The 16,037-nt window shown below is 37.3% G+C and overlaps 1 protein-coding gene across 2 annotated transcripts in view; it reads right to left on the bottom strand.

The window, feature by feature from the left end:
- The window catches only part of TINAG (tubulointerstitial nephritis antigen), a 97,798-nt gene that overhangs the window by 45,088 nt on the left and 36,673 nt on the right, over positions 1–16,037 (bottom strand). Inside the window, exons 8-10 of one of the 2 annotated variants that reach the window (XM_055330863.1) lie at positions 15,188–15,233; positions 12,213–12,336; positions 3,751–3,946 (exon numbers count right to left, since the gene is read on the bottom strand). In XM_055330863.1, the coding sequence (XP_055186838.1) occupies positions 3,943–3,946; positions 12,213–12,336; positions 15,188–15,233 (174 nt within the window). In that variant the 3' untranslated portion in view covers positions 3,751–3,942. Of the gene's footprint in view, positions 1–3,750; positions 3,947–12,212; positions 12,337–15,187; positions 15,234–16,037 lie in introns of those variants that run through there. The other variant, XM_055330862.1, reaches the window with a different exon arrangement.

Below are 16,037 nucleotides of genomic sequence, written 5' to 3'. Positions count from 1 at the left end.
GTCTGGATTCTGACTGACAGACATAGCAATGAGAAAGCCGTTGATAAACTTAAAATCGGTATTTTTGTGAAGAGGAGAGGAGAAATGAAAAAATGATGGAGAGCTTTAAGAAAACATGGGCAGAGAAGAATTGAAGAAAATGAGTCCAGATAATTTTTTCATAACATCTGAGAAATAATGGCATGCTGGTATGGGGGCAGAAATAAATTTTTTGATTACAGAGAAGAAAAGGAAAATTGCTTCTGCATATTCTTGAATAGTGGAGAGGGCCTGGCGTCTACACTGTAGCAATAGGAATTTAGATAGGAGCATGGATGCTTTATATATGTCAGAAGTGGGAAGAAAGAGTATGGGGGGGTGTAGGTAGGTGGTATCTGCAATACTGAGGGTCATTCTCAGACTGCTTTAATCTTGTTGGTTTAATAGAATTCAGGATTAGGACCTAAGAACACAAGGGTGTAGATATTGGGAATTCAAGGAAAAAGAAAAAGTTTCGAGATAATCAGCTGAAGGGAGGGGAAATAAGCAGAATATGAGTCCAGAATATGATTGCCTGGTAGTATTAAATAACGACTTGAAATTCATGGTTATAAATTAAAGTGAAATCTTTTGAAAAAGACTTACCAATGGCCAACAGACACATGAAAAGATGCTCAATATCACTCATCACCAGGGGAATACAAATCATAATCACAAAGAGATATTACCTCACACCTGTCAGAATGGCTAAACTCAACAACACAAGGAACAAGTGGTGAGGATGTGAAGAAATGAGAATCCTCATACACTGTTGGTAGGAATGTAAATCAGGGCAGCACTGTGGAATACAGCATGGAGATTCCTCAAAAAGTTAAAAATAGAATTATCATATGATCCAGTAATTCCACTACTGGGTATATACCCAAAACATACTGAAACATTAATTTGAAAAGATAATATGCTCCCCAATGTTTATGGTAGCATTATTTGCAATAGCCAAGATATGGAAACAGTCCAGGTGTTCACTGATAGATGAATAGATAAAGAAGATGTGGTGTGTGTGTGTGTGTGTGTGTACATACATGTATATGCCTACATACATACACATGCACAATGGAATATTTCTCAGCTATAAAAAAATTGAAATCTTGCCATTTGTAATGATATGGATGGACTAGATCATATAATGCTAAGTGAATAAGTCAGAGGAAGACAAATACAGTACGATTTCACTCATATGTGGAATTTAAAAAGACAACAAATAAAGAAAAAAAAGAGACCAACAAAAAAGCAGATTCTTAAATATAGAGAACTACTGTTGTGAGAAGGAGGTGGGTGAGGGAGTGGGTGAAATAGGTAAAGGGGATTAAGCATACATTTATCTTGATGAACACTGACTAAGGTATAGAATTATCAAATCACTGTCATTGTATGCCTGAAGCTAATATAACACTGTATGTTAACTATGCTGGAATTAAAATAAATAAATAAACACAATTTTTAAAAAAATAAGCCAATTAGAATTTAACCAAAGTTGAGATTTTGCTAAGCTAGTATGATGAATGAAACAGAGCAGAGGAGTCCAGGGTGTGTGATTGAGTATAATGAATTGCCATGGCATTTTAACTAAATAAGGAAGGAAGTATAGCATCAAGAAGAGGGACAGTTAAATAGTGGCCAGACGGAATGCCATTATTCACTGATAGTATGTACAAGGCTGAAGAATTATGGAGGTCAGAGTAGAGAGACTGGACTAGAAAGAGAGGAAGTGATTGAGATTGAAATGCATGGATCAAGATTAAACTTTTAAAAAGAAGGCAGGGAAAGACCATGAAGAATATACAGCTCAAAAGGAATTACTCAAAAAACGCTAGAAGTCAGATATAGACTCAAAGAAATTACAGACATGAAATCTCTAACCCATGGCTCAAAGACCTTGAAGGACAATCAAAAGAAAAAGAAAAGAAAAAATTTTAAAAAACATTTCAGAGGCAAGAGCCTTTGGAGAATGAGCACCAACTATAACACATGTTCAAGGATGGGTGAGACAACACAGAAAGAAATCATACACAACAAAATACCAAAAAAATACAATATAAATGTTATTAAAAAGATAATAGAGGGCAAGCTGGCGGAGGAGCAGGGTCCTCACTCCACGCCCACCAGCTCATTAGGTAACTTCCAAACCATCCTGTACACCTAGGGTTCGACCTGAGATTTAAAGAGAGAAGCTGGAACGCTACAGAGAGAAGGGTTTGCGCTTCTAACAAGGTAGGAAGGAGGAAAAATAAAAGAAAAAAGAATCCAGTGGGGATTCTTTTAAGAAGAATCTTAAGGAAGGCTGAAGCCCCTGGGACAGGAGAGCTCAGCCCCTGAGAAGCGGGATCTTTAAAAATCCACGGATTTCTCCCAGAGGGAAAGGCGCTCAACGGGGAGCCCGGGCAGGACCGCAGGAGGGCGGTGGGGCCCCCAGCCTCCCGGGGTCATTAACAGAGGAGGTGCCCCGGGGGGAGCACCCCACACCCCAAAGCCGCGCGGTAAAGGGCTGGAGCGCCCGGCGGGGCCTCGGGGAGAAGCCGGGGGTCGGGGGGGCTCCGGGCGGAGGGCGCTGTGCCCTGCTGCCTTCGGGAGCCACCGCCCCAGGAGCGATGCCAGCGGAGCAGGCCCCGGACCCAGGGCGCCAGGGTAACAGCGGAGATCGTGGGCTCCCCCCGGGACAGGCGGAGGTGGGGAGGGCCCAGGACAGCGGGGAGGCTCCTGCCGCCCTACACCCCCGAGCTGTGCAGGTCAGTGCCCTCCCGCCCCGGAGCATCCAGGCCCCTGCGGACTGGGAGCTGCGGTGGTTACTGCAGGAGCTGACTCCAGGGCTGGAGGGCTGGCCGCCGCCAGTGGGGTTGTTCCTCCTGGCGTCACCCTGTGCCTGGGAGGGGCGGGGCGCCAGGGGACAGGGTCCTCAGGGGGTAAACAGCTCCCACTGAGCCCGGCACCTGGCAGAGGGCAGGGCAGCTCCCCCAGGTTCACACACCTGAGAGTCAGCACAGCAGCTCCTCCCCCAGAAGACCAGCTGGAAGGAGAGGGGAAGAGCAGGTTCTGGACCCAGCAGCGCTGGAAAGCTCCAGGGGAAGTGGAGGGATTTACAGTATATAGAACTAGAGGGTACTCCTCTTTTTCCCCCTTTTTTCCAGTACTCGTTTTTATATCAGACTAAAAACTTCCAATATTTTTTCTCTTTTCCCACCTTAACTACAATATTTTACCACCTCTTCATTTTGAAGTTTCTTCCTTTTTGACTTTCGTACTTCTAGAATTACATGTCTTAGATATATTTTCCACTTCTAGATTCCCTTCAATATACTCAATTTTGGCAGATATACGAGATATGGTTTTTCTTTTGTTTTGTTTTGTGTTTTTTGTTTTCTCTGCCTCATTTTGTTCTACACTGGTGGAAGTTGATACCTTCTAAAACATGACCAGCATGCACCCAGAACCAAGTGGTATATCATACTGGTTCATTCTGTGAGATTACTCATTCCCATTCTGCCCCCCTCTTTTATCTCATTTATGTTTTGGTGGTCAATGTTGGGGTTTTCTACAAGTATTTCTGGTTTATATAAATTTGGGACTGAGCATCTTCTAACATACAGAACTTAATACACTCAGAACCAATAGGATCACCCTCTAGGACCCCTCAGATAGACAACATTCTCCTTCCACTACAACTTTGTTACCACCACCAACTCCCAGGCCCTCCCCACCCCTTTTTTACTTCACCTTTTTTTCTTTTTTTCCTCTTTACTTTTGCTTTTTTCTTTTCTTTTTTTCTTTTTTTCTTCTTCTTTGGGATTCTTGGCCTTTTATTTTTTACTACTTTGTTTTAAAATTTTGTTTTTTGCTTTAGCGGTCCTTTTGTTTTATTTCATTCTGATCTTTGTTTTCATTTTTGGGTCTCTGATCTTGTCAGAATCACCTAGGGTAAAATTTACTTAGGTCATGGTTGATATTCTTGACACAGCCCACTCATACAGCCACTCTGCTCTGAGCAAAATGACTAGAATGAAGAACTCACCACAAAATAAAGAATCAGAAACAGTACTCTCTGCCACAGAGTTACAGAATATGGATTACAATTCAACGTCAGAAAGCCAATCCAGAAGCACAATTAAAAGCTACTGGTGGCTCTGGAAAAAAAAAAAAGCATAAAGGATTCAAGAGACTTCATGACTTCAGAATTTAGATCTAATCAGGCCAAAATTAAAAATCGATTAAATGAGATGGAATCCAAACTGGAGGTCCTAACTATGAGGGTTAATGAGATGGAAGAAAGAGTGAGTGACAAAGAATACAAGTTTATGGAAGGAAGGAAGCTAAGGCAAAATGAGAAAAACAATGAAAAGACCAAGAGGAAAGGTTAAGGGAAATAAATGATAGCCTCAGAAGGAAGAATTTACATATAATTGGGGTTCCAGAAAACGCTGAGAGGGCCAGAGGGCCAGAAAGCACATTTGAACAAGTCATAGCTGAGAACTTCCCTAATTTGGGGAGGGAAACAGGCATTCAGATCCAGGAGATAGAGAGGTCCCCCCCAAAAAAAATCAATAAAAACATTCAACACCTTGATATTGAATAGTGAATCTCGCAAATTCCAAGGATAAAGAGAAAATCCTTAAAGCAGAAAGAGAAAAGAGATACCTAACTTATATGGGGAGAAATATTAGATTAATAGCAGACCTCTCCACAGAGACCTGGCAGGCCAGAAAGGGCTGGCAGGATATATTCAGGGTACTAAATGAGAAGAACATGTAGCCAAGAAAACTATATCCAGAAAGGCTCTCATTCAGAAGAGAAGGATAAATAAAGAGCTTCCAAGATAGGCAGAAACTGAAAGAATATGTGACCACCAAACCAGCTCTGCAAGAAATATTAAGGGGGACCCTGTAAAAAAAAAAGGAAGCCCAAAGAAATAATCCACAAAACAGGGACTGAATAGGTATTACAATGACACTAAATTCATATCTTTCAATAATTACTCTAAACATGAGTGGGCTAAATGATCCCATCAAAAGATGCAGGGTTTCAGACTGGATAAGAAAGCAAAACCCATCTATTTGCTGTCTACAAGAGACTCATTTTAGACCTAAAGACACCTACAGCCTGAAAATGAAAGGTTGGAGAACAATATACCTTTCAAATGGTCCTCAAAAGAAAGCTGGGGTAGCAATCCTTATATCAGATAAATTAAAGTTTATCCCAAAGACTGTAGTAAGAGATGAAGAGGGACATTATATGATACTTAAAGGGTCTATCCAACAAGAAGACTTAACAATCATGAATATTTATGCCCTAATGTGGAAGCTTCCAAGTATATCAATTAATTAATAACCAAAGTAAAGACATACTTAGATAGTAATACACTTATACTGGGAGACTTCAACATGGCGCTTTCTGCAAATGACGTATCTTATAAGCACAGCATCACCAAAGAAACAAGGACTTTAAATGATACACTGGACCAGATGGATTTCACAGATATATACAGAACTTTCCATCCGAACACAAATGAATGCACGTTCTTCTCAAGTGCACATGGAACTTTCTCCAGAATAGACCACACATACTGGGTCACAAATCAGGTCTCAGCTGATACCAAAAGATTGGGATTGTCCCCTGCATATTCTCAGACCACAATGCTTTGAAACTAGAATTCAATCACAAGAAGAAATTTGGAAGAAACCCAAACATGTGGAAGTTGAAGAGCATCTTACTAAAGGATGGCTGTATCAATCAGGAAATTAGAGAAGAATTAAAAAGATTCATGGAAACTAATGAAAATGAAGATACAACTGTTCAGAATCTTGGGGATACAGCAAAAGCAGCCCTGAAAGGGAAATACATCACAATACAAGCATCCCTCAAAAAATTGGAAAAAACTCAAATACACTAAGTTTGCACCTAAAGGAACTGGAGAAAGAACAGCAAAAAAAAACCTACACCAAGCAAAAGAAGAGAGACAATAAAGATTCAAGCAGAACTCAATGAAATACAGACCCAAAGAACTGTAGAACAAATCAACAAAACCAGGAGTTGGTTCTTTGAAAGAATTAATAAGATAGATAAACTCTTAGCCGGCCTCATTAAAAACAAGAGAGAAAGGATTCAAATTAATAAAGTCATGAATGAAAGAGTATATATCACAACCAATACCATGGAAATACAAACGATTTTTAAAATGTTTTATGAGCAGCTATACGCCAATAAATTAGGCAATCTAGGAGAAATGGATTCATTAATGGAAAACCATAAAACACCAAAACTGGAACAGGAAGAAATAGAAAACCTGAACAGGCCAATAACCAGGGAGGAAATTGAAGCAGTCATCAAAAACCTCCCAAGACACAAGAGTCCAGGGCCAGATGGCTTCCCAGAGGAATTCTATCAAACATTTATTTTTTTTTCTATCAAACATTTAAAGAAGAAATAATACCTATTCTACTAATGCTGTTCCAAAAGATACAAAGGGATGGAATACTTCCAAACTCATTTTATAAGGCCAGCATCTCCTTAATTCTAAAACCAAAGATCCCATCAAAAAGGAGAAGTATAGACCAATATCCCTGATGAACACAGATGCAAAAATTCTCAACAAGATACTAGCCAATAGGATCCAACAGTACATTAAGAGAATTATTCACCATGAACAAGTGGGATTTATCCCCAGAATGCAAGGGTGGTTCAATGCTCATAAAATAATCAACGTGATAGATCACATCAACAAGAGAAAAAAACAAGAACCATATGATCCTCTCAATAGATGCAGAGAAAGCATTTTACAAAATACAGCATCCATTCCTGATCAAAACTCTTCAGAGTGTAGGGATAGAGGGAACATTCCTCAATATCTTAAAAGTCATCTATGAAAAGCCCACAGCAAATATCATTCTCAATGGAGAAAAACTGAGAGCCTTTCCCCTAAGATCAGGAACATGACAGGGATGTCCACTCTCACCACTGCTATTCAACATAGTATTGGAAGTCCTAGCCTCAGCAATCAGACAACAAAAAGACAATAGAGGGATTCAAATTGGCAAATAAGAAGTCAAACTCTCCCTCTTCACAGATGACATGATACTAATATATAGAAAACCCAAAAGCCTCCACCCCAAGATTGCTAGAACTCATACAGCAATTTGGCAATGTGGCAGGATACAAAATCAATGCCCAGAAATCAGTAGCATTACTATGCACTAACAATGAGACTGAAGAACGAGAAATTAAGGAATCAATTCAATTTACAATTGCACCCAAAAGCATAAAATACCTAGGAATAAATCTAACCAAAGAGGTAAGGTATCTATACCCTAAAAACTATAGAACACTTCTGAAAGAAATTGAGGAAGACACAAAGAGATGGAAAAATATTCCATGCTCATGGATTGGAACAATTAATATTGTGAAAATGTTAATGCTACCCAGGGCAATTTACACATTTAATGCAATCCCTATCAAAATACCATGCACTTTCTTCAGAGAATTGGAACAAATAATCTTAAAATTTGTGTGGAATCAGAAAAGACCCCAAATAGCTAGGGGAATATTGAAAAAAAACACAGAGCAGGGGCATCACAATGCTGGATTTCAAGTTGTACTACAAAGCTGTGATGATCAAGACAGTGTGGTACTGGCACAAAAAGAGACACACAGATCAATGAAACAGAATAGAGAACCCAGAAATGGGCCCTCAACTCTATGGTCAACTAATATGTGACAAAGAAGGAAAGACAATCCACTGGGAAAAGGAGAGTCTCTTCAATAAATGGTGCTGGGAAAATTGGACAGCCACGTGCAGAAGAATGAAACTAGACCATTCTCTTACACCAGACACAAAGATAAACTCAAAGTGTATGAAAGATCTAAATGTGAGACAAGAATCCATCAAAATCCTAGAGGAGAACACAGGCAACACCCTTTTTGAACTTGACCACAGCAACTTCTTGCAAGATACATCTATGAAGGCAAGGGAAGCAAAAGCAAAAGTGAACTATTGGGACTTAATCAAGATAAAGAGCTTCTGCACAGCAAAAGAAACAGTCTACAAAACTAAAAGACAACCTACAGAATGGGAGAAGATATTTGCAAATCACATATCAGATAAAGGGCTTGTATCCAAGATCTATAAAAAACTTATTAAACTCAACAGCAAAGAAACAAACAATCCAATCATGAAATGGGCAAAAGACATGAACAGAAATTCCACCAAAGACCCACACATGGCCAACAAGCACATGAGAAAATGTTCGCATCACTTGCCATCAGGGAAATGCAAATCAAAACCACAGTGAGATACCACCTCACACCAGTGAGAATGGTGAAAATTAACAAGACAGGAAACAACAAATGTCGGAGAGGATGTGGAGAAAAGGGAACCTCTTACACTGTTGGTGGGAATGTGAACTAGTGCAGCCACTCTGGAAAACTGTGTGGAGTTTCCTCAAAGATTTAAAAATATATCTGCCCTACGACCCAGCAATTGTACTGCTGGGAATTTACCCCAAAGATACAGATGCAGTGAAAAACTGAGACACCTGCACCCTAATGTTTATAGCAGTGATGTCCACAATAGCCAAACTATGGAAGGAGCCTCTGTGTCCATCAAAAAATGAAAGGAGGGCAGCCCAGGTGGATCAGTGGTTAGCACCGCCTTCAGGCCAGGGTGTGATCCTGGAGACCTGGGATTGAGTCCCGCATTGGGCTCCCTGCATGGAGCCTGCTTCTCCCTCTGCCTGTGTCTCTGCCTGTCTCTCACTCTGTGTCTCTCATGAATAAATAAATAAAATCTTTGAAAAGAAAAGAGATGAATGGATAAAGAAGATGTGGTGTATATATACAATGGAATATTACTCAGCCATTAGAAATGATGAATACCCACCATTTGCTTCAATGTGGATAGAACTGGAGGGTATTATGCTGAGTGAAGTAAGTCAATTGGAGAAGGACAAACATTATATGGTTTCATTCATCCAGGGAATATAAAAAATAGTGAAAGGGATTAGAGGGGAAAGGAGAGAAAATGAGTGGGAAATATCAGAGACAGAGAACATAAGAGACTCATTATTCTGGGAAACTAACAAGGGGTAGTGGAAGGGGAGGTGGGTGGAGGGATGGGGTGACTGGGTGATGGGCACTGTGGAGAGCACTTGATGGGATAAGCACTGTGTGTTATATTATATGTTGGCAAATCAAACTTCAATAACAAAAATATACAAAAAAAAGCTAACCTAAAAAAAGATAATAGGAGATATAGAAGATACAACATGTAATAATATGTTCCTTTAAAAGTGAATATACTTAATTCAAGGATGAAAGAAACAAGATTAGTATATCAATTGAAAAAGTCATATCATGTCTAAGGAAATAAAAACATTTGCTTAGCTAGAGATTTTTCTGCAGGAAAACTCAATGCCAGAAACACTAGAGCAACACCCTCAAAGTTCTGAAGTTTCTGTAGTACCAGAATTTTATAGCTAATGTTATTCTTGAATTAAAGGAAAACAAACACTTTCTCAAACATGTAAGAAATTAAGGACCACAATCATTAAGAGTCCTTTTTGATTAAAAAAAAAGAGTTGCTGGAAAACAATTCAACAAAATAAGTGTTAAAAATTAAGCTCAAGGACAGAAAAGCCATCACAAAAATATTTGCTTATCATTGACTCTACAATAAAGTTTAAACAACTATTAATACTATGGCTTCAGAGCAGAATGCAAATTCTATAATCCTATAATATACAAAAGTCATAATATTCTAATAAATATAAGGTATGAAAGGAGGAGATGTGGGGAGAAGTATAAAAATGATAAATTTCTTCAGTTTGTTAAGAAATCAATAGATATAGGGGCTCCAGTGTGGCTCAGTCTATTGGGTCTTTATAGCTCAGATCATGATTTCAGGGTCCTGAGATTAAACCCCCTCCCCCCTCAGGCTTCCTGCCCAGTGGGGAGTCTGCATCTCCCTTTGCACTTCCCACACACATACTTGTGCTCTCCTTCTCTGTCTCAAATAAATAAATAAAATCTTTTTTAAAATGAGTCAATAGATATAATCTTAAATGGAAATATACAGTTAAAAATGATTTAATGCTCCCACCTATAGTTCTCTTAAAGTATTTTTTTTTTCTGAAGTGTGGAGGGTTCTTTCAGGAACTAGCATTCCTTTTGTTAATGAACCAAATATATCTCATTTCATTAAATTCAACTAAAAATAACCTGAACATTAGCATTTTAAAATATCATTATCTATTGTCTTTCTATTTTCATTTGTCTCTCTTTTCATCAACAGAGAAACAGACTTACGTGCTTTGACATGCTTTTCCCTAAATATTAATAATGATTGTGTGAGCTTAATATAATTTGGGATGATTTTTTTAACTATCTTCTTTCTAGGTAATATATTTTTATGAGCATATATGGACTGCATATGAATTTAGTGAGCATACACAGATTGTTATTTTTTAAGTGATACTTTTTAAAAATTTAAGGCAAACATCTTGTTCCATATAACCTAAAATGTAGGGTAATGGGAAACTATCTTAGGCCCCAGAAGAGTGATACTGAGTGACCAAAGCAGTACAGAATTAACCATTAAAATGGAAAAACAAACAGCCAGTGTTTAGAGGAATATTGAGAACTGAGAACTGTCATTCTTATATACTGCTAATGCATACTTTAGCAAAATTTTCTTTGTCATAAAATTGTAGGTACTTCCATATCTCATTTTTTAAATATATTTAATTATCTAGCCATCTCTCTCTCTCTCTCTTCTCTTTCTCTCTCCTCTCCCTCTCTCTCTCTAGCTATACACCTAGGAGAAATGAAAAATACTTCAAACTCTCAAGAAAGGTTCTTTCTGGATAGTGAAATTGTCTTTACATTTTTTCCTCATCTGTAGTTTCTCAGTATCTACATTAACTTGAAATGCCATGTATTTCCATTCTAAGATACACATATTTTCACATGCCTAAAATCAAGACTAGTCATAAAATGAGTATCTTAGATTCAATTAAATGTGGTAATTTTGTAATTGAAATATAAGAGTAATGGGATGTCTGGGTGGCTCAGTGGTTGAGCGTCTGCCTTTGGCCCAGGGCATGATTCCAGGATCCGGGATCCCACATTGGGCTCCTTGCAGGGAGCCTGCTTCTCCCTCTGCCTGTGTCTCTGCCTCTTTCTCTGTGTGTGTCTCTCATGAATAATATATAAAATATTTTTTTAAAAAAATAAATATAAGATTATTTAAAATAAAGGTGGGATGACTACTGAAGAGATATCACAGAAGATAACTGTCTACATACCCTAGAACTGACTCAGAATGTCTCAAAGATCAATAAGAAGAAAGCAGAGATTTGGTTGGAGTTGAGGTTACTTTTGTACAAGCTCAACCAAATTTAAACAGGAAAGACTTGTTCAATGAGACAAAGTCATTTACCATGATGGCAAAGTGAGAAAAGTGAGGGTTTAAAATGATGGAAATTTAAGAAAAAGACCCAGAAACCTTTCCTGTAGCATTTCATTTGAATTGGACTGAGACATTAGGAGAAAGAGCCTAAAGGTGGAGCAGAGTTAGAATGAGTTGGAGAAGGCACTAGGGAAAGTAGTTTCAGATGACCACACTCTTCTTGTGAGCATGGTCTTATTTGTGAAACTACTTATTTACTTTTGAAATGCAACCCAGTTTTGAACTATTTCCTGCCCCGGTAGAGATGAATGTATTTTACTCACAATTTGAAAAGTGTAATTTCTATAACACGTGCAGAAATAAAAAAAAAATCTTGTGCTGAAATAAAGGTGACCCTATTCCTTATTCCTGATTAATCACTACCATTCATAATTCCATCTAAAACCTTCTTCCCAAATCCTTATATACTTGAATTTGTACCCTTCCCCTGCTTATGCTACATACAGAACTTATTCCAATAATATATTTCCCTTACCCTTAAAATAGATTTCTAGGACACACTCAAGTGAGAGATAGGAAATGGTCATCTTTTCCAGAATACTGAGTTACCCTTTAACCAGACTTTAAAATAATGACTAAATAGTGCCAAAGTTTGGATAATCTTTAATTTGTATGGAACTCTCTCCTACCAAGGAGAATTCTGGCACCTGCATGCACTCTATACAGTATGTTCAGTTTCATTTTCCAAAAGCATTAAATGAAGATTTTAAAGAAATTGCCTTACCCAGTGAGTTTGACGGCATGTGTCTGAAGCTTTTGATATTTTCTTGATTCTTCATTTGTTCTGGTAATGTGTCTATATATCCCTGTCTTATAATGGAAGAAATCTTCATGGACTTGCATTATGGCTAAAATAAAACCCAAAAGAATAAAACAGTTTTAAACAAATCTCTTTAAAAATCTTTATTAAAAAAATCTCTAAATTCTCACAGAACAATCAGTGGTTAAATTGCCAGGAGGAGAATCTAAGAAGGGACTTTGCAATTCAACTTAATTTTCTTTCCTACTTGATTTAATTGCTGCAATACTTTTTTGTTGTTTTTCTCTTATAAAAACAGCTTTTAGCCATTTAGAATATTACTTAAGTATACATTATATCTTTAAAACACCGTCTATTCTTAATTGACAGAAGCACTATTACCAGAAATTGAGACCCTTGCAGAGAAGCCCCACTGCACTTGGCTACTGATTGCTGTTTATCTATTAACCTTGGACTTCACCATGAGCCTCTTAAAACTCCAATTAAGCTAACTGAAGGCTGAACCTGGCAAACAGGGCTTAATGCAATTGTCCTTAATCCTTGGAGTAAATACAAACCTTTCCTTGGTGAGTTTGAATAAAAAGCAAACCTTTGGCAAAAGAATACTCTGACAAAATTCCATTCTCCTGGCTCTCAAGAAGTAAGCCACTGTTGCATTATTTTTTTTTTGAATATTTTTTGTTGGAGTTCAATTTGACAACATATAGTATAACACCCAGTGCTCATTCTGTCAAGTGCCCCCCTCAGTGCCTGTCACCCAGTCACTCCAACCCCCCACCCACCTCCCCTTCCACTACCCCTTGTTCCTTTCCCAGAGTTAGGAGTCTCTCATGTTTTGTCACCTGCTCTGATTTTTCCCACTCATTTTCTCTCCTTTCCCCTATAATCTCTTTCACTATTTTTATATTCCCCGTATGAGTGAAACCAAGAGCTTATACATCATAAAGCTCTCCTTCATTCCCTTATCTTGATTACTTTTCTGTATCATGTGCTTTTCTGTTGAAGGGCTTAGACAATTCAGGGTGAAGACTTTAAACTTGTAGAAGACATAAATTTAAAATATTTCTAGGTGGGACTAGATAAGTATACCTTGATAGGTGCACAATGCTTGTCTATATTAGTTTGACATGCTTTTCAAATAAAATAAAAACTAAGGTCATAAGCATTTGATAGATCCTAAAATTAAGCTTCTATTCCCAAGTCAAATACAACTTTTTCATGTCCCACCTTTTATTTTCTTTTTTAATGTTTCATGCTTTTTCTGATGCCATTTAAATATTCTCAAAAGAGGTCAAATCGTCTTTATCTACTTCAAAATATATCCCTTCCAAAATAAATAAATAAAATGAAGTAAAATAAAATACATTCCCATAGGATTTTAAGAATTTATGTAACTGTAATTTATGCAGATCTTACTTTGCTCTCATTTCAGCACCTAAACTTATTTTTAATTCTACAGATTTTAGAAGAATGCACACAGTGCTATTTATCCAGCATTCTATAGCCTTTTACACTCTTTTGTACTGAAAGAGGAGAAAATGCTCTGTTTGCCCAGGCAATGCTGTGCAGACAAACACATTGCATCTACAGCAGGATGAGTCAACCAGCTCTTACATAAGTGTGAAGATACTGCTAGTGGTTTTTCTCCTCTATAGAACCATTGACCCCTTCAGCTCTTCTCAACTCTCCCTAAGAACCATGAATGCTTCATTGCTGAGAAACACTGACAACTGAAGAAGTGTGGGACAGAGACCATAATAATTAACTTGAAGGGGGCTCCTTCCTTCAGTTTCTGACACCAAAACACACTTGATGAGTTTATAAAGCTGTAACTACATAAGTTACTGTAGTGCAACTTTACTTTTGGAAAACTGCAGCAAACTTACTAAACAGAATTGTAACAAGGCTGAGGGCAGAATGGAGCCCATCTTGATTGCAGCTCTATCTCCTGCTCCTGGTTCAGGCTGGCAGGGGGTATATTCTTGACACCCATGTTGAATAATTTGAATTTCAACTTTCCTATTTTAAAATGTTTATTTTTGATTCTTACCATAATTTCCCATTTTGATTATTTTTTATTCATTATGTGAAATTCATAAGCATTTAAGTACTTGACCATAAAATAAACCTAAGGGGCTCTCAATTTAAAGAATTATGATCCAATTTTCTTCTGAGTGATTAAGAGAGGAAGACATTTCAAACAGTACCACAATGACTTGAAGATTCAGAGAGCTTAAGTAATTTACTCAGTCATTTAAGTAGCAAATGTCAAAGATGGAATTTTAAATTCAGGCTTGACTTCCAATGCCTGTGTTCCTTTAAATTTGTCGCACGAACTTAACTTACTGAAGCATGCATGTAAATTACACATGAATCCCTCAGTCTTATAAGAGCCAATTAAAATTACATAATTATAAGGGGAAAAATTCTCATTTGTTCATTTTTTTAAGATCCCAGGATTTCTAGAATTAAATTCAGAACATGTTTAGTGTTTAGTGATTTTTTTTAGATTTTTTTCTATAGCTAAAGTTTGATTTTTTTTTTGATCCATTACCTATTCTCTTTAAAATGAAAGTGAGAAAACTTCTAATACTATGCATGATTCTTAAATACAACTGAAAAAATAAATGAGCTTCACCACTTACCATGTCATATTTGACTGTCGTTGGTCCATGATCACTTTCAGAAGGACTTAGCAGACTTCATCAAATGTGTCATTAATATTTAGGAATTCAATTTATGAATGTGTCTATCTACTTAAAATGGCAGATAATGAAGTTACTAGGTAAGCACATATCCTATAATTACACTGATCTTAGAACTGTTGAAACTTTATGAACACTTAAAACAAAGTTTTTCTTAAGCTCCTCTTGCATGAATTAAAATGTAATGTTGTTTATTAATGAAATAAAACACAACCATATTTCACCCAAGCTTACCTTGAACTGGTCCATTTTGCATGATTTCTTTCATTATCTCAGTTTCCTAGAAGGAAAAATATCAATGAGGAAAAATATCAATGAACATCATTATTGTTATCGGAACATACTAAATGTATTGTGTGGTGTATAATGTTAGGTGCTATATAATCTATTTAAGAATTATACAATCCAATGTGCCTTGACCATTTATAATTTACTTTTAATCATGCCTTGAAATACTCACATGTGAAATACCACATTGATCAAGTTACTAGAGACAGGATGCACCCATTTGTTTTATTGACTTCTACAACTGCTGGTAATTTTGGAATAAAGAGGAAATAAAGTAATAACTTTTTATGGTCACGAATAAAAAATAATTAATTAAAACCATGTTTTAACAGTGGAGATTTGTGTCATTTCCATTCTTTTGATCCCAAGAACAACCCCAGATGATGGTTTAGTGAGCTTCCTCAGCGTAGCTATACTATATAAGGATTTCTATGTTGTCGCCCACTGTGTGACACAACCCTCAGCAAAAAGGCAGATCATTCCCTTATTCATTCATTCATATATATGCATTGATCACAGAGTATATACGAAAAACTAGGACAGAAACAAATATTAACCCTGTAACTGTCCTCAAAGGATTTACATTTTGGTGGAGTAGATAGCACAACTAATTGCATTATGATATAATAAATTCTACTATAGAGACAAGCACAAAGTTCCTGGGGATGGAACAAAAAGGAAAATTAATACTATGTAGGAGTCAAGAAAGGTTCACAGACAAGATAAAGTTTTGACCGGGGCCGTGACCCATGTATGGGATTTTGCCGGATGGAAATAGGTGGGATAAGCACTTGGG

Source organism: Nyctereutes procyonoides, unplaced genomic scaffold (genome assembly GCF_905146905.1).
Source record: "Nyctereutes procyonoides isolate TBG_1078 unplaced genomic scaffold, NYPRO_anot_genome, whole genome shotgun sequence".
Lineage (NCBI taxonomy): Eukaryota > Metazoa > Chordata > Mammalia > Carnivora > Canidae > Nyctereutes > Nyctereutes procyonoides.
This window is presented reverse-complemented; position numbering and strand designations above follow the sequence as displayed.